The 21,580-nt window shown below is 36.6% G+C and overlaps 1 protein-coding gene across 4 annotated transcripts in view; it reads right to left on the bottom strand.

Annotated features, from left to right (window-relative positions):
• SDK1 (sidekick cell adhesion molecule 1) overlaps window positions 1–21,580 on the bottom strand; it is a 419,203-nt gene that overhangs the window by 265,445 nt on the left and 132,178 nt on the right. For all 4 annotated transcript variants that reach the window (XM_069810300.1, XM_069810299.1, XM_069810302.1 and 1 more), the window contains one exon: window positions 20,443–20,590. In XM_069810300.1, coding sequence (XP_069666401.1) covers window positions 20,443–20,590 — 148 coding nt within the window. The remainder of the gene's footprint in view (window positions 1–20,442; window positions 20,591–21,580) is intronic.

Below are 21,580 nucleotides of genomic sequence, written 5' to 3'. Positions count from 1 at the left end.
AGGGGAGGTAATTTACCTGGTAAAGTCCTGGTCCAACAGAAAAAAAAAAAAAATGCATTGACAGCAACACGTCCTCCATTCCCAATACCAGCTGTTTAAGTAAGTGCCAACATCAGGCAACAGGGTCAGAAAAAGAGGTGAGAAAAATTGCTCTAGTCTTTCCACATTATTTCCAAAGTCTATCTTACTAGCTGAATCTGCATATATAGAAACAAAGCTCAGGCAGAAACAAACCAGTAAATGACACTGTAAAGAATTAAAGTAGGGTGGATTTACCATTTTTTGTTGCTACAGTGCCAACTGAGCCATTCAGCTACTCTGCCCAGGACTGATGTCCTCTAATGAGGTTGCCCTTCGAGTCATACTTTCTGGGTTTTTTAAGGACTGGAATTATACTGGCAGTCATATAAACCTTTGGATTTTACCAGGCTTGAAAGATTTGTTAAAAACTAACATTCGCAGGCAAGAACCAATCAGCTAGGTTCTTTGACACACTTAGAATAAATTACCAGGTAAGCCTTCTATTTAATGCATGCTATTGTGTGGGTTCTACCTATCTACCTATTTATCTAATTCCATAGCATTTGTTCTAACTATAGAACACTTACGCCTATTCTAAATAAGTATTTCTAGTTTGCATCTAACAATAGATCCATACCTGATTTCGTTTAGATTTGCTCCTGCTACATTTTAAAGCTTTTGCATTGTCCAGTACCTTGCAATGGAATCAGCTCTTAGTTAAATCTGAAATTTCTCCTTCATCAGTGCCACCGGTTTGCAGTTCGTGCAGGGGAAACATCTTTTCATGCAATTCAGTGGCACATCAGTGAAGACTGTAACGGCTTGTGATTCTCAGTCCATTTTTATGGAACAGTCGAAATAGAGCAAAGTAGGTCAGCATCATCCCTCCATAAGGTTTATCAGTAAGTTCCCTAAGTGAAAGCTCAAACACTAGATCAAAGCCACACCTAGACTGACACACTCAAGGATCCCTCTAGGATGTGCTTCCTTACGAAAAACTCTTGTTAGGTTCCACAGGAGCTTAAAGCCTGCACAAATGAAACAGTAACATTTCCTTGTTGTTGTACTTTACAGCTCCCTGAAACATGCTGTTATTCTCTCCGAAGACTGTAATTGAAAGTTATAAGTTATAAAAACTGATTTATTCTTGCTGAAGGACTATTTAAAATGATCTGAACTAACTGAAATTTAAAGTTTAAAAACCACATCAATAGTTCTATCCTCAACATTTATTTAAAAGAGGTTTCGCACACAGCAATATGATATAATTTAAAAACGAATTCAACAGTTGTTTTTACTCCCTCAGAGAGCAGTTATTGCCTGTCATATAATTAAGTGAATATGCCAGTGACAGAATACACAAAGCAGCAGGGAGCACAGGAAAATACTGAAGCTTCTTGTAGTCCATGAGCCTTTCAGCTCACCACAGTGAGAAAAACCTGTCTAATATATTAGAAAGACAGAATTAAAAGACGTGATCAGAAAAACAAGAAATTGCCAAGGAAACGCTCTATCAGTATATTTCATACTGAGTGTGAATCAATCCAGATGATGCTCAGCGAATTTTATGACACACTACAAAACATACTGTACCACTTTATCTCACATAAACATTTATTTAAAATCGATAAGTCAGTTAAAAATAATAATACACCTTGAATAGCTATGTCAAATGAAAGATGATCATATAGCTTCAGCTCACACTGAAGACTGTAGTATCAAGAATTCATCTACTCTATTCAAATCAGCCTAATGTGCATGTACAACTGTAGACACCTTTGACGTTATTTTGTCTTCAATTATGAGACCCTCTACAATAAATAAAAGGAAATAGGAGGTTCTTCCTCATCTCTAGACAGGAACAAAGGGAATAGGAAGTTTTGAATTACTGAATTTTGCTTTTGAAACAAATGTCCTTAAAAGTTATCGTTCTAAATATCTGGATTCCTCAAAACAATAGGAGATGCTTAACACTGCAACTACAAAGCCAGGAGTCTTCCCCATGAGATACAGAACTGGCTTTAGCACATCATATTTTGGACACCACAGCAGCCAGTACTGCTTCCAAGAATATTTATTAGCCTGTCTCAGCTCCACTGTCACTGATCTGGTGACACACTATTCTCTTCTTAAGCAATGCCATCAGAGATCATTGTTTGTGCTCACAATAAAACTGCAAGTATGTTAGACTGAAACATGTTAGCCAAAGGTATTTTTGTCTATAATTTTTTTGAAAAAAAACTTATAAAACAAGATTCTTCTTGGAAAAAAAAAAAAGACCTTTTCACAGATTTGGGTATTGTTTCATTAAGTTTCAAAATGTATTCAATATTCAATCCCCTTGCATAATAATATTGCTCAGCATTTCTTTTCTCTTTTCTTCATACTTGATAAAGGCATCCAAGGCCAAAATTCAGACTGCTTTTGAGGAGGGGAGTTGATCCTCAGGGAAGTATTACCTTCCTTCAAATCTTTCTACAGCCTGTGCGGTAAGAGGCTGCTTGCCTTAAACACTGAGTGTGGACATATATATCACATTACTGGCCTGTACTCAGTCTATGAAAATTGTGAAAAATGTACCAAGCAGTCCAGATTTCACATTGGTAGACTCCTGGCAGAAATGCTTCTCTGAACACCGAGTGATCTCTAACCAAGATTCATGAGCGCTATGGAAAACAGTTCCTGAAAGGAACAAAAAGAGATCAAAAAAAAAAAAAAAGGTTTAAAGTAACATCAAATCAATTTATCACGATAACTGACATCCAGGTTAGAATAAAAGCACTGCTACGTTGGCACTGCCTGTTCCCTTCCTTTCTGGCCATTTCATCTATTTAAATTCCTTAAGCCCAGGATAAGTTTCTTCCTGTACTGGAGGACACTATTTGAACAAGTGGTCTACCCAGTATGGTCAATCAATAAAACTGCCAGAGCTGCTGGCAGCCCTATGACCGCAGGCTGAGTAAGACAAGGGAATGGCTGTGTCCGCGTGCATCTATAGGAGCTGTGGAGGAGATCAGTACAAGTGAGAGCCAGCTGCAGGTTTGTCTCACTGTCTTCCACTTCAGGTGGGCTTCACAGCGGGTATTTCTTCCATGGCGATTTTGCTACAGCATTATTTATTCCCATATTCTGTAAATAAATTTTATTGACTTTTTTTTTTAATCTATCATTGAAAATTCTGAAGAAGTTTCATGAAAAATGCCTTCAGAAGCTTAGAATAAAATGGCAGAAGCTAAAAATGAGACCCCAGCATAGAGGTTCGCATGTGAGCAAAGTTAATAACACACTAACCACTTTTCAAGAATGGAAGCAATTCTTCATGGTCTTGCCAGGGGAGATAAGCACAGTCACATAAAACTAAACTCTGACACCAATCTAATTGGGCCACCAAAGTCATTGATAACCTCTGCATGTGGCCATATCCTACTGTTGAGGAAACAAGAATATATTTTGAAGAAACATATGGTTTATGACAGAAATTAAGGTGTGTTTCCTTCGAGGTGCTGTTACGTCACCTGTGATGAATGCCACCATTCCGAATCCAGAACTAATGAGCAAATTTTGGTCCTGTGACTCTTATTGCTGCAATGCTCCACACATGAGAACATTTTTCTGGAAGCTTCCAATTACCATGGAACTTTTCTTGGGGTTTTTTTTGTACCATTGATAATAAAAGATAATCGTGAAAAAAGAACTATGGCTACTAATTGTTGAAGTTGTAAGGGAATATATTGAGATGATTATCAATTTAATGAAGCTGGCATTAAAATACATTTTCCTGATCTGCTTACTCTGTGTACTGTGTCTTCTAACTGGATAATACGCTGTGTTTTTACTCAGCCTCAGTAAATAACAGACTGATCTCTCTTGTTTGCAAATGACAGCAAACACAGTTCCAGTAAAAATAATAAAACAAACAAGTGCAACACACAATGCAAGTTATCAACCACTTCAGTCCCAGTGAAAATAAGCTTTATAGAGAAATGCTTGTTTCAACATACTTAAATTTGATGCCAATTTGTAATTACAAATCTAATTCTGAACTATTTACTAATTAAAAATAATATAGGGTGCAAATTTCATATTAATGTCTTTTTTCAAATGCAAATCCACACAGATTGATTTACAAAGCTAAGTTATGTGCAGCTTCTGAGGAGGAAAAACTAAAATGATCTGTTAAAACAGTCCACCCTTCCTCTAATTTCAGTAAAGTTTACTATCCTTGAACAAGTTTTCAATGCATTTTTTCTTGTTCTGCCTTTTATTTACTATATGTATTGAGAATAACCTTTTTCCATTGAATGAGCATAGAGGGAAAACTGGTTGGTTTTGACTTCCTACCATCAATCTACCATAACTGTTCAAAACTTTGTTGGTGAACACCCACTCTTTTACTTCATGTATATATTCTGGCTTCACTTCTCATCTTCCTGATATAAATCCTCCTTTCCAGGCTCTGGAAATTTTGCAGCATACGTCTTAAACCACTTTTGATCTCTTGATGGATATAAGCACACCTTTGCAAGAAAAAACAGTGAAAGGCCAGAGCCCTAGGTCTAGACTACTATTTGGAAGTTCCTAGTATGAAGATTAAGTGTGAATATAAAGCATTTAAGGATGCTTCCTAGAGTTCATCAGAAGGCTATGATCTTATGTGGACATAGCCAGGCTAGCACTTCAAGTTGTGCCGTGATGAGCAAACTAACGAGGACTAGATGGCTTTTAAACATACTAAATGTAGCATATGTTACTCTTCTGGGACAAATGATCTGTCAGTAACAAATACGGATGATGAAAAAAACCTAATCATTTGTACAGTGTATACAGAAGAAATTAACTCTTGAGTTCCACAGATGATCAGAGTTTTGCAGTTCTTGGCATAAATTTATTATTAATTATGTTCTAAATGCTGTGCACATAGTAACTGATTAATCTCACAAAATGTGAAGTAGATTTGTAAGTATTAGCATATGCCCTGAAGCATAAGATTTCATTACCTTTACCATTATTCTAGCTTTCATAAAGATAAGTGGTAACAGTAACATAGAATGATCCAAATGAAAAAGAGGTGGTTACCTGCAACTAGAGCATTTGACTTTAAAATCTTCTAGGAGCGGCAATATTCCAAAGCTTGAGTGCAAACACACAAATAAACATTTATGTAAAACTACTGAACATATCACTGATACAACTAATGGTAAAAATCCCCAAACAAACAAAACCAAAACCCGTGGTTTTGGTGTGCTGAATAAAGCTTTTCTAATGCCATTGCAAATGGCTGCAAATTCTGTTCCAATTGCCAGGAAGAAAACTAAAATGCACAAAGTACAAGACATGGTACAACTGTCTTTCCACATTCTAAAAATATTAGGACATTTTCCTTGTCATTCTCTGGATTACTTCTGTTTCTGTACCCTGTACAGATTTGACCACTTATATTGGACAATTCTATGTGAGTATATACAAATAGGTATCTGTAATGGAATTATAATATTTTTTTGTCCTTTTTTAAGGCACCTAATATTATCTTCACTATTAACAATACTACCTAATGGGCAGATGTCTACATTATAAATAAAGGAAATTAAAGTAGAGATTTCAAGTGATACAGTTCATTCCTGCTCAGTATTCTGAGTAGGAAAATAGTTTGTTCATTACAACATTTAGTTAGAAATGTTACCTGGAAAACACAGATATGTGGTTCCAATCTGTCAAATCTTTGAAAACTCCACACAGAAGTCATTGCAGAAATAAAACTGCTTAATGTAGAAGCAGTGGCCTGAATTTTATAGAAGTATAAATCTAATTTCAGTTTTAAGCAGTTGATATTTGTAACACAATTATTTTCATCTGGGAACCATAAAGGGAAGTTGAAAGATTTGTAAAAATGTAAAAGAGCCTCTAATTTTAAAGTGTACCATTAAGAATACAGTCAAGTGATTATTTCATAAATGCCTTTAAAATCCAACTGTGTTGCTTTTCTCTACTGCTTAGCAACTTTTTCAAAGAACTGTAGCATATAGAGATTAAGTTTTCTTGCAAAACCTGTTTATTCAATTAAACAATGCTTAAGTAAAATATGCTTTTTAAATCTTCAGATAGAGATCAGATCCTATAAATATTTATGCAAATAAATGCAGTAAGTTCATCATATGCTTAAAGAGAAGTACACAGCTTAGCACCGTTCCATAAAACGCTATGCAGGGATCATGCCTGTAATACAGTAAGTAAAATGATTCAAGGAATCATTAAGTGCCCAAGTCTCCTAAGAATACCACAAAAATTACCCTGAGAATCTGAGTGTTCACAATAATTTAAAAATGAAATGAACTTATATTACACCCTTATTAAGTTTGCTAAGTTGTATCAACAAAGGAGTGGATGAAGGAGAACTACATGGTACTACATTAGAACTTTCAAAAACTCTAACAAGCTGGTATTAAGAAAACCGCTTTCTCATAGAATAAGGTGCAAAGTAATGAGATGGATTAGAATTTTGACTGAGGTAAAAATAAACACTATATACAAATGGTTAATTCAGAGCTTGGCAGAGTTAATTCTGGACAATCCTGATGTTCCTATAATTGGCTGATGTTGAATGATTAAATTGTGACATGGAAAAATCGCAAGGCACAAAGCAGTATTTCTCTATTCATGACAATTGAACAGGAAAGGTTGAAAGGAAAAAGAAGCGTTAACTAATGTAAAACACTACGGGGCTTTGGAAAGAATAACATAAGCCATTCACATACCAAAATGGCTTGGAACAATTCTGATATAAATTAGTAGGCAACTAAATCTTCTCTTCTGGTTTTTTTTCTGTTTTGAGCCATTCTAGAAAGGTTTCCATTTTTATTCTCTTTAGTTATACAGCCACTGATTCTTCTCACTACGTTCACTTAAGTTAAAATACTACTGATACACAGAACTGAGACTGACTCAGAAGACCTGGGTTACTCACTTCCCCAGGACTCTGCAAAGGAGCACCTTGTTGCTATCATGGGTCATGACATGGGTTGGGGAGGCAATACGTTACTGCTCTAAAGATTGTTATTTCCCCACCTGAACATACTCCAGCCTCTGCATACATCTGCCCTGCATACCTTCCCCTCCACTTTATGGCTAGCATAGCACAGGGTAAAATAACCTGTAATAGTTACAAGATGAAAGTACAAAGAGCTTCTTAACTGTGACTATATTAAAGGAGTAGGGAACTGTTGGAACAGAAAGTAAATATCAAAGTGAGAGGGTGCACCTTCAAAGCACACCCAATGCATTATACTTAAAAATGTAAATTTAAAAGATTTATTAAAATAGTAGATTTTATACTAGCATTTATAAAGCACAAGCTCAGAGTCCTTTTCATAATTCTGGTAAATCCCTTTTGCAGTTTAATAAAAGAAGATATTCAACATTTGCATGTAAAGTAAAGACCCAATGGCCTTTTTTTTTTTTTTTTTTTTTTTGAGGTCTGCATGTGAGTAAAAAATGCAACCCTTTGGAAAGTACTTTGATGTTATACAAAGGAAGTTTTATTATTATATTATTTCAGAGGCATAAATGAAGTATTAGAGAATTAAAAAATTTAAACTATTAGCAAATCATCTGGCATCTAACTGGCTAGCTTAGATCTGTTGTCATACTGTTTGGCTGTTTTACATCATGCATATGCTCTTTATATTACACAAGTTATATATGAAACAAAGTGCAGCAAATACAATGTGTCACCTTTGCTTTTTGTGCATAACAGTCTGTCTGTGCTATCTGATACAAACCTATCAAAAGATTAAAAAAGTACTGCATTTGATGAACATGCATATTTTACTATAGAAATTATTAAAATTCACACCTACCAGTAACAGAATGTATTAGAACAGATTAAGTGAATATCCCATTGGGTGCAGCAGGCTTCAGAGTAGATGACAGCAATCTCAGAAACCCCATAATTCATTACTATCTCCCAGTGAGAAAAAGAGAACTCTAAAAAGTGTTCCTCAATCAGAAATTTTCCTACCAATGAAATAATTTTGCTTAAATAATTAAAAACATCATGAATGACATTCAAATTCTTTATTCATCCAGTATTACCTCTATAGGTTTCACAAGTGGAAGCAAGGTATACTTTACACACTAGTTTTTCCACTTACATGCTTGGTATATTTTTCCATTCTGGAATTGTTTCCTGAAGAAAGTGGCTTCCCAAAGAGACAAGAGGATGACAACTGAAATTGTACCTTTATGAATCTTGATTAGTGAACCTTCAGCACCATAAAGTTTTTTATTTAGTGAAATTAACACTGACAGCTATGGATTAGAAGCTATCAGGCATTAAAGTATTAAACCACCATTTCTCTTTATTTCACTGAAACAAGAAGATTTTGCTAACTCCCTGTTTTTATTAAATAATCAGTGGCATATTAGCCCATTTCTTGTACTGGAATTTTTAAATCATCAACATACAATAAAGGCCTACTTACAAGATCTGTTCAGGGTATTTTCACTACTTCTGCTAAAAGGTTTCTTAAAAATAAATTAATTTCCTCTTCAGATAATGCCGTTGAAACCATAGTTTGGTCCAGTCAATACCAGATCTAGGACCCAGCAAACTGGTTGCACCATATTCTCTGCTCACGCTGTCTTGCTATGCACCCTTAGCCATTACTTGTCAAGTATTTATCATCCCCCTCATTGCAGCATGTTTTTAGCTACATGTATGTATGCAGACAAATCCATCTCTGAAAATATAGCTTGTTTTGTTCATAGTTACACTAAATGTGAAGAGATTATTGATAAACAAGCTGACACAAAGATGTGAGGGCAGATATTTAGTTTAGAAAGTGGGTTTTGTGGTAAATATTGTAACAGTGAATTACATGATCTAAGATCAGTTCCTGTGAAAGAACAGACTACATGAAGAAGCAAGAACTGAGAATTTTCAAGGCACTTCCACTAACCTCTGCACACTTTAGATTTGGGAAAGAAAGAGTTTGTGATGAAGGGTACAATCAAAGATACAAAGATTAGCCACTTGCAGCAGAATTAGCACTGGAGTACTTTTATTTTGGGATCACGTCACAAATCAAGGAACTGTGTCATTCTACTAACGGACAGTTAATTTATCTAAACGTGACCAAGTAAGATCCAACGCATTAGTAGCTGACAAACAGGGCTAGGGAATGTTTTTGCCAGCTTTTACAGTAATTTTTTGAGATGCTTCACGTTAGTGGAAGCTCTTTGGAGATAATTTGAAAGCCTGGGGAAATGAGCATTTCTCCCCTTGCACCTCAGCACTAGATGGAGCATTTAACAATTTCCTCTCTTCTCCTATTTTGCAAGACAAATTATCCTCAATTTCGTTCCAGCATGTTTGTTAAGACATATGATCTATTTTGCCCCCAAATACTTCCTTGTAAGCCAACTTCCAGCTGTGATGACAAAAATAGTATTAGAAGATGGGAGAAGATGATAGGGTTCTTTGTTTGCTATAAGGTCTTGTAATAGAACAGCTTTTCAAGATTTGAGATTTGTCTTAAATGGCTGCCTTGCTTCTGAACAAGCTACAAAAGTAATGGATTTCATTCTAAAACAGTTGGAAGAAAAGAATAAAAGCTGGCTCGATATGCGTATTAATACTACCTTCAATTAGTTGCCCAATTATTCTCTTTGATACTCAAATATTCCATACAATCCACAGCAAAACAGCGTATTTAAATCCACACTACTACTACTAGTTACTAATTTGGCAAATGGGTTTTATAAATGGTGGTGTTTATATGACTACCTTTTTTCTTGCATTTGCCTCCTTTTCTTCTTCCCAGACAGCTGTCTATGCTGACGTATGGTCAGTGCAGACTCAATCCAGATTTACGCTTCTCTTCCAGAGTTAAAGGTAACGTTTTCATTACGCAGGGGACACCAGGGAGCAGGATGGGCACATCTGGCCCCACTCACCACCGAGAGGACAGCAGATGGCACCAGCTGCAGAGGAAGGGGACAGGGAGCAGCAGCAGTGTCTGGGCAGGAATTGAGCAGCAAGTACTGGACCCCTGAGTTAGGGGGTCCTGCAGAGAAGGTGACAGAGGGTAGAGAAACTTTGGTAGAAGATTTGGGCAAAGAAGAGGAAAATGTTCGGGGGGACAGAGGGCAACAGCTTTGATGGGAGATAGTAACAGAAAGGTAACAAGGTGTCTCAGTGGAGAGGTGAGGAGAAGGGGCTATGTCTGAGCTGGGAACAGCCTGAGAACCTGGCTGTGGATGACAGGAATAGTTGGAAGGCAGGAATTACAGACGGAGAAGTTTCATGGAGCTCTGAAATAGCAAGAATGAGCAGAATTGGAGCTCTGGAGCAGGAAGATGAGCTGCAGGCTTGGGGAAATTGTTGTTCTGGGGCAAAAGGCATGGAGGAAATAAGACTTTGGAGAGCAGAAACTCTGGAATAAGATTACCAAGGGACAACACTTGACACCCATAAAAGTGGGAGCCTCCACCTATCTTTTTCCCCCTCAAGGCAGGACATTTTTCCATTCTTTTTTATTACAGTCCTAGTTAAAAGAATAGTAAGGCCACTTGATGGAAACATCCAATATTGACTGCATGTGTTGGAGGTTATTGACACTTTCTCTCTCCTTGATCATAACATTTCTGCCAAGTTGTGAAAAATATGAATAAAAATATAAATAAATTAAAATGAAATGTACATAGAATTTCAAAAGTGTATTATGAGGTTGTTGCTGCAATATCTGTTGGGTAAACAGAAAATGCAGCTGTCTAACAACAGCCATTGAAATTTATAAGTACCCCAATAAGCTCTGCTTCTTGTTGCTGCTAAGGCCGGTTTCAGTTCCCATGGAAACAGATGATGGATTGCCAAAAATGAGATTTGACGTTTTAAAATAATCAGTGATTTGAACTAGTGATTATTATGTAAGTATTGCACTCTTCTTCCACTGAAGAAGTATAATGCTGCGAGTAGGAGAAGAACACATGGCAGCTGGCAGACAGCAACACAGTTGCTAAAATTCTTGCAAATGGTATTGGCTGCTGAATGACAACAGCAAATGCAGTTTCTTGAAAAATCATTGAGTAAAATCTGGCAAAACTCTATTTTAAAAAGTTAATAGCCTATGAGGTTTTGGAGAAAAATACATAAAACATTGTTGTACGGATCTTAGCTTCAATGCTTTCAAGTGCTTTTCCTAAATAAGGTCTCCTTTATACCTCTATTTTGAGAATTCAAGTAGCCAGGAACATACAAACTAGAAATTGCTAGATATTTCTTCTCCTGCCTTTTGAGCTATGGGTTTATTTGTCAATTACACATCAGGTCCCAATCCTACAAATAAGCCACTACAAACAAAGACAAAATGTTGGCAACGTTCAGTTTTCCAGTGACCAGAGGGTAGGTTCCAGGGGGGACGTATGTCTGGGAGGGATCAGTGGCAATACGGAGGGTTTTGGTGGGAGTTTGGATTGAGAGGATCAGTAAGATGTTGGGGGAAGAAATTACAGAAGAGTGAGGCAGGTCAAGGAACGGGCGTGGGGGCTTTCTGATCTTTTGGGAAGCCTGACTTTTGTTGCTGTGGGGCTTCACAATAAGATGGTGACATGAGCATGGGCCACACTCTCAGGACACTGGCACTCCTTCTGCCACGTGAGTGAAAGCTGAAGACCACCACTCCCAGACCACAGTCTTCCCAACTCCTCCTCATCCACCCTCTCCTTCTAGGATTTGCAACCATTTCCCTGGGCCACGACATCTTTAAAGTTACTCCCTGTGTCTTTTCTTTCCTCCATCAGGGTTGAACAACACAATCCATCTCTCTCCCAGTATCCACAGACTTCACAGATGCATCTGTCTTGACCCAACTATGGTTTTCTTCATTTCTGTGCTGACAGCATATATCAGCCAGGTGGAAGGGGAGGAGAAGCATAGACTTCCTCCAGTGTTTCCCTTTGTTATCCTTTTCCCATGCCACTGCTATGATGAAAAGTAGCCTGATCTATTCTACTCTTTCCTCACTCTAGTGACAGGAGTTTAGAGAGAAAAGCAAAGAAAATAAAGCTGAGCAAGCAAGTGATAGCTGTGGTCACCCCAATAAACAGATGCCTTGTTTGTCTACTTTTAGAATTGGTCCTGACATGTAAAACAACAGATTTGTGTAATATATAAAAATAGCCACAGGCATATATTAAGAAATAAAAGGTAGTGCTAACATGCAGCACACAAACAGATTTCATATGAATATTGGCACAGTTTGACTCTTTTTTTCTCACTTCTAATTGCAAGATGCCTTTACAAAGTTTCACCAGAGCCAAAAATCACCCCTCTCATACAGATCAGATAGACCCATGAATCTCAGAAAGGGCATTTACAATTTATTTAAATTCATTTGGAATCTGTTAGATGAAGGCCAAACACAAAACAGCTAAAGATTCCACTCACAACTAAGGATCAGAGATAAGCCATAGGCAGACTGCCAGCTCCTTCCTTTCTCTGCAGCATTAATTAAAGTAAGGTCTGCTTCACATTTGCTTCCATGTACCAAATTTTTTAAATTCAAGTTGAATACTGTTAACAAAGTAGACTTGATGCAAATCAACCACGAAAGCTACAATAGAACCCCAGAGTGCAAAGTTCTGTGGGTTTTTTTTTCTTCCTGAATCAGACAACAGTTTTCAATATGAAAGTAAATCTGCCCAAATGATAGGCTTTTAAAATTATTCTACACAAATCTGTATTATACAATTACAAACTTATATATCTTAAGACCTTTGTACATCATATAAAAATCCACTAGAATTATGAGGAAGGACAGCATTTGTCCATTTCCGCATAGAAAGAAAATTAATAATCCTTTGTAGTATAGAGCCAGAAGTACTGACAGATACATTTTCTTCAGTCAGTTTTGATTAATAAAAGTTAATTGGTAAACATAAGACATTACCTTCTGCTATATTTGATAAGTCACAAGCATTTTGCATCTATTTCCATAAAAATAGAGGTATGTGAGGGATCATAGGAGATAAATTGTTCCCAGGGATTTGTGAACAATTGCCACTTTTTAAGCATAAAGGAATAGTTTTCTTCTGCACATTTGCTCTTAAGAATGACTGCAACACTTTTAAATAGTCTTATCTTGGCTGCATATTAAAATACTTCCGTTTATAGACAGAGTAGTTCAAAGATGGACAGAAAAATGTTTTTCCACAAAAGCACGTTAGTTGTTAAAGGACTATATTTGTGATTTGTCCCTAATATCATAATTAGTTCTGATTAGGAAATGCAGCAGATGCAAGAAGTGAACCCCAAAGTACAATGACAATGAGTCTTCATATTTACCTACCTCTAAATTGGATATAATTTTTAAAAAATAGTGTGTAGTTCACTTTCAAAGAGTAATGTTATTAACACTTTTTTCATAGTCCATATTTTTTCTCTCTCCAAGTACATTTGTCCCCAGAAAGCAACAAACTCATAAATCAATTTCTACTGCAAGCTGTGATAACTAAATCATACTTAGAGCAAAAAGGTTTCCTTCTAGTGACACTTCCATTCCCTTTGTTTTACAAATTCCAAATCTATGATTAATAAACGTAGCGGCACATAAAATGATTTTGTTCTTCAAATGTGATCATCTTAGGAAAAACAAAATCCAACAGTCAGATTTTCCTCTTAGACAGTGATCTTTAAAGTTTATTGAAATTTACAGCTGTTGAAGATTGTGCTGAAAGAGACTGTGAGCAGCTGAGGCCCATTAAAACACAATACTAGTTCCAAGCATCCACTCTTTTTCTGTGGAAAAAATATGGATTTTACAGTGCTAGCATAATGGCAGCAACTTCCCCTGGCTTATGAAAAAAATATATATTAAAAAATCCTCTGTGGTTTGTGGTCCAATTCTGTTATGAAACATACTGGTCAAATCCCAAAATGTGCCTCGCATCTCATCAGTCAGAGTGTCTCTCTTGGGAGGAATCCACTTCTAAATGAGCCTTGCTGTAAAAGGCATGTACCTTGGCAGCAATTTTTTTTCTATTGTCCCTCTTCCACCCTAGGATGGGCTGTGTTGCTCCTTCACACCCTGCATCCAGCACATACATGGTCCCCAAATATGACTCAGCCTTCCTCTCCCTTCATCTAAATAACACACAAGATTTTACCTTAAAAGTTAAGAGGCCTGAATAAATTAATTTTTGAAACATATGTTTAAAACCTGTGGCAAACAAATTATGAGCAGAGAGAAAAACAGTGAGGTTGAATCTAGACAAGTCAAACAGCTTTAGAAAATAATCCTGGGATTTGCTTACCCCGAGGTGTTAACGTTTTCCTCTACTGAACACAGTAGACAATAATACTCAAAACAGTCCACTGACAGCATCCAGAACTACTCAAACCGAGTACTTGAAGACATGATGGGAGATTTCCCTACAGTCTTTCATATGCATATAAGCCTTGGGGATAACAGTAAAATTTTGCGTAAGATGATTCCTAGTGCTGCCTGTTCCTTCAAATTGAAATTACTCAATGCAGAAGTTTGGTTAAATAAATGAATAACAGGGTACTAATGAATTGCAGTTTAAGGAAATAATTTAATTCTACAAAATATTCTTCTTTTTCAGGTACTGACTTTAAAATTAACATGGAGCCTGTAAAAGGTACAGACAGATAAAAACAGCTTATAGTTTTTTTGTCACATCTCTTATTGCTGAGAGGTGTCACTCCACTTCATAATGTTAGCAGACTTAAGAGATCTGCAAACATTTTTTTTTTTAAGTATTGCTTAGCTAATACACTGCAGAGTTGACAGCCTCTGAATTTATTGTTCACTAATGCTAATCATCACAATTTTAATTAAAGTATTATCCGGTGTATGTGAAAAGTAATTATGTGCAACTAACGTAAGTTGTATGACAGGCTAGTATTTGTAGAGAAATGCATTGCTGGCACTAGAACTGCTCATATAAAAATGAAGTGGTGTTTGTTTTAAAGTGAAAAATACATACATGGCACATTAAGTGAGCTGCTATCATCAAGCCAAAACCTAATCTAATGCTCCTATCAGCCCCAAATCTGATGTATTATTCCTAGATATTTTATTTTTTCTCATCTTTTAAAGCCTATTTAGCTACAGCTACCTTTTTTGAGACTATCAATATATTTACAATTTTGCCTTAACAAATGGCTAGTAAATCTGCACCAGCTTTGCTTATTTGCAAGGTATTATGAGTGTTCAAAACCACAGCAAGTCATATTTGACAGTTGCTTGTGCCTAACATATTTTCATTCCACAATATGTCAGCACATTTATTCGCTGTAAGAGTTAGTAATGACCAGACATATTCAAATGCATAATGAACTGTTCTTTCTGAAAAAAATAGATATTAAACTCATGTATAGCTAAAGGCAATGCAATTCATCTTCCCTGTCTAGTGGGATGAAGTGCATTTGTAAAGTGTTTTGATTCATTAACAGTTAACTAAGTGACAAAATGTCCAGCCAGCTGAAAGGGACAGCCCAGAAGTGCCTTTATATCCCAAAAATGAACTTTCCTGTTTCGTGTCAGACATAATTCCACTAACAAAAGACATGAGTTAATATTCATCTAACTGCAGCTTACTAGGGGGAAAAAAATAGTTTCAGTGTAAGAAATGTAATGAAGACAGTAATAATGTCTTCATAGTAGAAGTTTTCTTCTTAAAGAAGAAACCAACAATAAATGAATTGATGGCTAGAGTGAACCTTTTCAGTGAAAAAGTCCTTCACTTCGAAAAAGGTAAAAAAGTCCTCTAAGAGTACGAAGAATTTAATTCCTCAATACCACAACTGAAAGGCAATTGTAGACTTTGACGGTGCTACTGTCCTTTGTGCCTCTCCAAGGTACTGTATATGCCTAGTATAAAGAAAGTTAAACGCACTCTGCTTTTAAGTCTGATGAAGTATACCCAGGCAAGGCAAGCTGAAGACTGGACATCTCAGAGTAGCAATTTCTTTTGATGAAGTTACCTTTAGAGAGGCTATTGTTTTCTGTAAAATGTGAGGGGAAACAGGTGAAATAATCCCATCAGTCAATACCCGGGATAACAGTGCTGCTGTAATTCCGCATAAGTCTACTGGTGTGTTTGGAAAACATTAATCTGTCTAGGTGTAACGTGAAGTCTTTTCTAAAACTTCTTGGGAAATTTTCATGTAAGATAATAACAAAAAAACATCTCAAACCCTAATTCTTCTCCTTGCTTATTTTCTCTTACTGTTGATCTTTTGGTCTTCTCTCTGATTCTCCACTTCATACTTTCCTCGCATGTACACAGCTTCCTTCTGATGATGTAGAAACACCTCTTCAAAATATAAAGCTGAGGTTTTGGTGATGGATAATGCACAAAAGCCAAAATGAATATACATGCACACTGTACTAAGTGGGGGGAGGAGGGGGGGGTGGGCAGGCAGGGATTTTAGGACTTAAATTTTTAAATACACACCATCGTGTTGCACTAGCTCTGCTGTAGATTTGTTAGTTGCCTTAAGTAATAAACTATAATGACAACCCCATGAGTATATGCAGGCCATTTGCTTCACATTCATATATTATACAGGGATTTGTTGACTTTACATGACCACTCATTTAGGAGAAACTTCTCATGTTATTCTTGTTTTTATCCAGGGAACCTTAACAAAATATTATGGCACCTATACCACTAAAATGGGAATTAATACATAGTTACTTGCTGCAAAATTCCACCATGAGTTACACTACCAGTTAAATTAAACAGAATATGCCGTTTGAAAAAAATTGCCTATGATGTCTCAAAGAAACTTTCACTCAGAAAATATCACAGCCATGCACACTCACAGAGTAGGATTACCATTCTGACTAGAAAAAGGTGAAACCTAAGCTATATGCTGAATCTTTTTTTTTTTCCCCAGCCTAAACAATTGACACTTTTCAGCCGAATGATCAGTAGGAGAAACAGGAAATTACAGGTTTGTTACACCCGGTCATCAAGCTCAGGAATAACCGCTCTGGTGAGACCCTACCTGGGGTACTGCGTGCAGCTCTGGAGTCCTCAGCACAGGAAAGACATGGACCTGTTGGAGCGGGTCCAGAGGAGGGTCATGAAAACAGAGGACTGGAACACCTCTGCTATGGGGCAAGGCTGAGAGAGCTGCGGCTGTTGAGCCTGGAGAAGAGAAGGCTCCTCGGAGACCTTATTGCGGCCTTTCAATACTTAAAGGGTGCTTATAAGAAAGATGGGGACAAACTTTTTAGTAGGGCCTTTTGCAATAGGACAAGGGGTAATGGTTTTAAACTAAAAGAGGGTAGATTCAGACTAGATATAAGGAAGACATTTTTTATGACAAGGGTGGTAAAACTGGCACAGGTTGCCCAGAGAAGTGGTAGATGCCCCATCACTGGAAACATTCAAGGTCAGGTTGGATGGGGCTGTGAGCAACCTGATCGAGTTGAGGATGTCCCTGCTCATTGCAGGGGGGTTGGACTAGATAACCTTTGAAGGTCCTTTCCAACCCAAACTATTCTATGATTCTATGATCTGTTAGAACTGGCAGCTGCATTAATGTCTATAAATAATTATTGGAAAACACAAAGAACAGATGAGAGTCTTATTTGACATATTGTAAAGTATCTTTAAAATAATACATAAAGCGATACCAGAATTTTTTGACAATTCAGCAACTCTTGTTATCTTGGCTCCCTAGAAGTACACTACTTGGGGAATGTTGAATAGCTGGCAGAACCCCACCCCATAAATATCCTAAATACTGGTAAACAGTGAAGGAGAAAGAAATCAGCATCTACTACCTTAAACCTGCTAGGTAAACCCTACTGCAGAGCCAATTAAATTACATTCCTTGAAATATCTTAAAAATAATTTTTTTCTCAGAACTAGTCCTTACTTTTGATCTTTCATATTTCTCACATAAGGACAACTCAGCACACTCTGTTTCCACATCAGTGAAATAAATTCATTCTAGTGGTGACAGTGGCTCTCTGTAAATAAGCATCAGGATCATTATTATGGCATAAAAATGGTGCAATGTTAAGTACATGTACATTAAGGCTTTTGCATGAGTAAGAGTTAACTTGACCAACTGTTTGAATGAATTGTACCATAACCATGACTACTGTCCCCAATTTTAGCACTGCTTATTTCCCCAGTCTGCATACACTGCAGTGATGTTACTCTCAGAAATCATTATAGCTGGCAGACTAGCTGATTGATTTAGCCAAATCATTGTAAGCTTGTTTAAGAGGATTAAAAAAGCTTTATATTGATTTAGCAATGTAAGGTACTTTTAATCAGTTTAAAGAGCATCCATACAAGGTGGTTGTATCAATTTAACCGATCAATTTAGCAGGTGATCCAGTTAGATTGATGCATCAGTCTAACTGGATCACCTGCTAAACTGATCGGTTAAATTGATACACCTCTGTGTACAGAAAACATGTCAAATGCACAACTTGCTCCACAGATAAGAAACAGAGGTCCCATAAGGTATTTTTAGATTTCTCACAGTTTTATATGCGTCCTCTCCGTGCCTCATGTTTCCTGTATTTATAGGGCTGCCATATTTACTTCCAGAATTTCACAGACAGCAATATGTGAGTGGATGCTATATGGTTTTTCCAATACTTTGAGGGAGCAGCAGAACTACTGCACATAGAATGCACTGATGATTGGTATGTGTACCATAAATCCGTCACTTCCTGAACTTACCAGGCTTACTACACAACATATATCAAACTTCCAAGGAGGTTCACACTTTCAGCGTGTGTACTTCTACTGCGAAAGTATTCAGAAATTGCTACACAGGCTAGACAAATGTCATCAAATTCCTTTCAGACAAAATTTCTGACCAGGGAAGTAAAATATATGTGCAAACCTTCAGGTATATTTCACTCCTACTACAGAACACAGTTTTACAGTTTTCCCATTTGTAAGCATTACCACAGCAGTAAGAATTACAAGTGATTTTACCTTAACTATCCAAACAGGGTAGAAGTAAGAGTAAAGCATAGCATATCAAAATTAGGATTTTACATTAACGAATATACCACACACATCTCTCTACTTGCAGTTTTCCCAAACTGTAAGAGAACTCACACAAATCTCATTTTCAGACATTGCATGTTTGACCATTTCATGGTCACTGTTCTGTTCCCCCATAATAGTTCCCAAGAAACTGTCTGATACCTGGATAACAAGGCTTTTTCACCATCTGCAAATTTTTGATTTGTGTATTCTCAGCATTGATAAAGGAAAATTTGTAATGTGGCAGGAGTGGAGGAAGTAGATTCTTAATGGTTAATAACTCAGGATTTGTCACTTAGCTCTCTTCAAGAGATTGCCCAGAAACCCATTGTTTCATCTTCCAGCTGTTTCCCATCAAATTACTATTAAATTATTCATAAATTATTACATAGTTTCTTCACATCCCTGCAATATTAATTTTAACAGTTTCAAAGAGCCTGTAATACTAGTTTTCAGGTTTAAAAAATGCATCAGTAAAATATACAGTACAGATTAATAAAATTAAAATCCAGGAAGGGTTTTCCCTTTACAATATAAACTCTAAAGACTCACCACCCCTTCTGGAACTTAGCAATATCCAATTGCCATCAGTTGCTAGCATGTCTATCCCTTCAACCACATGAAAATATAACACAACGATAAAAATAACCACCAACATTCTTGGCATTTCAACAGTTTCCTAATAAATTAGGCAAGTAAAAAAAAGATTTTATCTATGTTTTTTAATGCTACCACTAACCCCTTCAGCCTCTAAATAAAATTGTGCAGGTAAAAACACAGGATGGCTTCATTACTGTTTCAGGAAAGAATAAATGAGCACACCTTGAGATAATAACTAATCAAAGTGCAAGTACTGTGCCATTAGTGGGTGAGTTGCTAATTATTCAAAAAGAAATAAAACTGTCATTGTAGGCTAAAAAGATAAGGAAAAAATAAGCAATATTTAGAATTGTATTGTGAGGAAAATAGTATTAGGCATAACTACGTTAAAAAAAAAATCAGTCTCATATATTAAAAAAGAAAAATCTCAGTATTCATTAAGTTAGTCCACTCAAGTAAACGTAATTGAGAGATGAGCATTTACTTTTCCAAAATGTATCATGAAAATGAATAGCGTGAAGGAAGTGCAGACATTCTGCATATCTAGTCCCTTATGCTGCACCAGGACCATTAAAACCACATGAATTATTTTGTCAAACTGCTTAGGAAGTTCAAAGATGGTCTTTAAATAGTCATTTATCTCAAACTTAGTATGAACAAGGCTACTTTATTCTCTTTAAACCTTAATTAGTGTAGTTAAAATGTAAGTTGCGTTATCAAATATAATTAATCATATTTTAGGTAGGGGGTATTTTGAGCTTTAAATTGACTTACATTCTGCTGCTTGGTATAATCTTGTGCCCGTCTCTAAACCATGTCACTTGTGGTCTTGGATAGCTGAGTATATGTAGGAAGTTTAGAACTGCAGCTTGTCCTTGAGTCACTCTTTTTCTCTGGTTTGTGTCCATGAAATTTCCCATGTCTGCAAAGAAAAAATTATACTAAGAGTCCTGGAAGTTCTTATCTCTCTCCCCATTTCTTTTCAGCAGACAGAGAAATAACTGTGCTTTACAATAGTCATTGGCATTGCTATAATTAATCAATATGACACTACAGATCACGAGACAGTTTTGATTAATACAGATTTGGATGAACATAAAGCATAAGGCAAATCCAAGTGCTGCTGGTGCACACAAGAAGTACATCAGTCAGCAGTACTGCATGGCCTCAGTGCTCTTTTGCAATAACTGAGTGTTTTTAACGGAAAGTGATGTTTTAATGGAGGTTGGTTTGTTGTTGTTTTTTAAATAAATCCTTGCACAATATAAAAGAAATTCCTGTCCAATGCAAAGGAATGCAAATGTTGTATATAATTTTATCAATTTTTTGGTCACCAATTTTTTTTTTATCCTTTGAGCCATAGCTACACAAATAGACAATCAGCTGTATCACTTGTAGACAAACCAATGTACAGTCAGATCTATGCAAGTAAGCCATTATACCCAAATGGATATCAAAATAACAAGGCTATAGTCATATTGGTAGCTATTAGTTCTTCTGGCACTACACTGTGGTTTAAATAGTGCATCTAGATCTCTGACATTTACAAAGGCATCAATAGTATTAAAGAGCAGCTTTTAACAAAAATTTTAATGGAAGAAAACTGATTGCAAAACCTCTGTCTCTGAAGGTTTTATTTCATAGACAAGTTTACACATCTATGGAGGCCTTGTAAAAATTCAGTCAACGTTTCCTTCTTGTTCTTCTTGTTGAAGCCCAATAGCATCTTGGCTTGTATCAAAAATCCCATGGCCAGCAGGCCCAGGGCAGTGATTGTTCCCCTGTACTGGGCACTGTTGAGGCTGCACCTCGAATACTGTGTTCAGGTTTGGGCCCCTCGCTACAAGAAAGACATTGAGGGGCTGGAGCGTGTCCAGAGAAGGGCAACAAAGCTGGTGAGGGGCCTGGAGCA

Source organism: Haliaeetus albicilla, chromosome 22 (genome assembly GCF_947461875.1).
Source record: "Haliaeetus albicilla chromosome 22, bHalAlb1.1, whole genome shotgun sequence".
Taxonomy (NCBI): Eukaryota; Metazoa; Chordata; class Aves; order Accipitriformes; family Accipitridae; genus Haliaeetus; species Haliaeetus albicilla.
The sequence above is the reverse complement of the archived record's forward strand: the minus strand, read 5'-3'. Positions and strand labels throughout refer to the sequence as shown.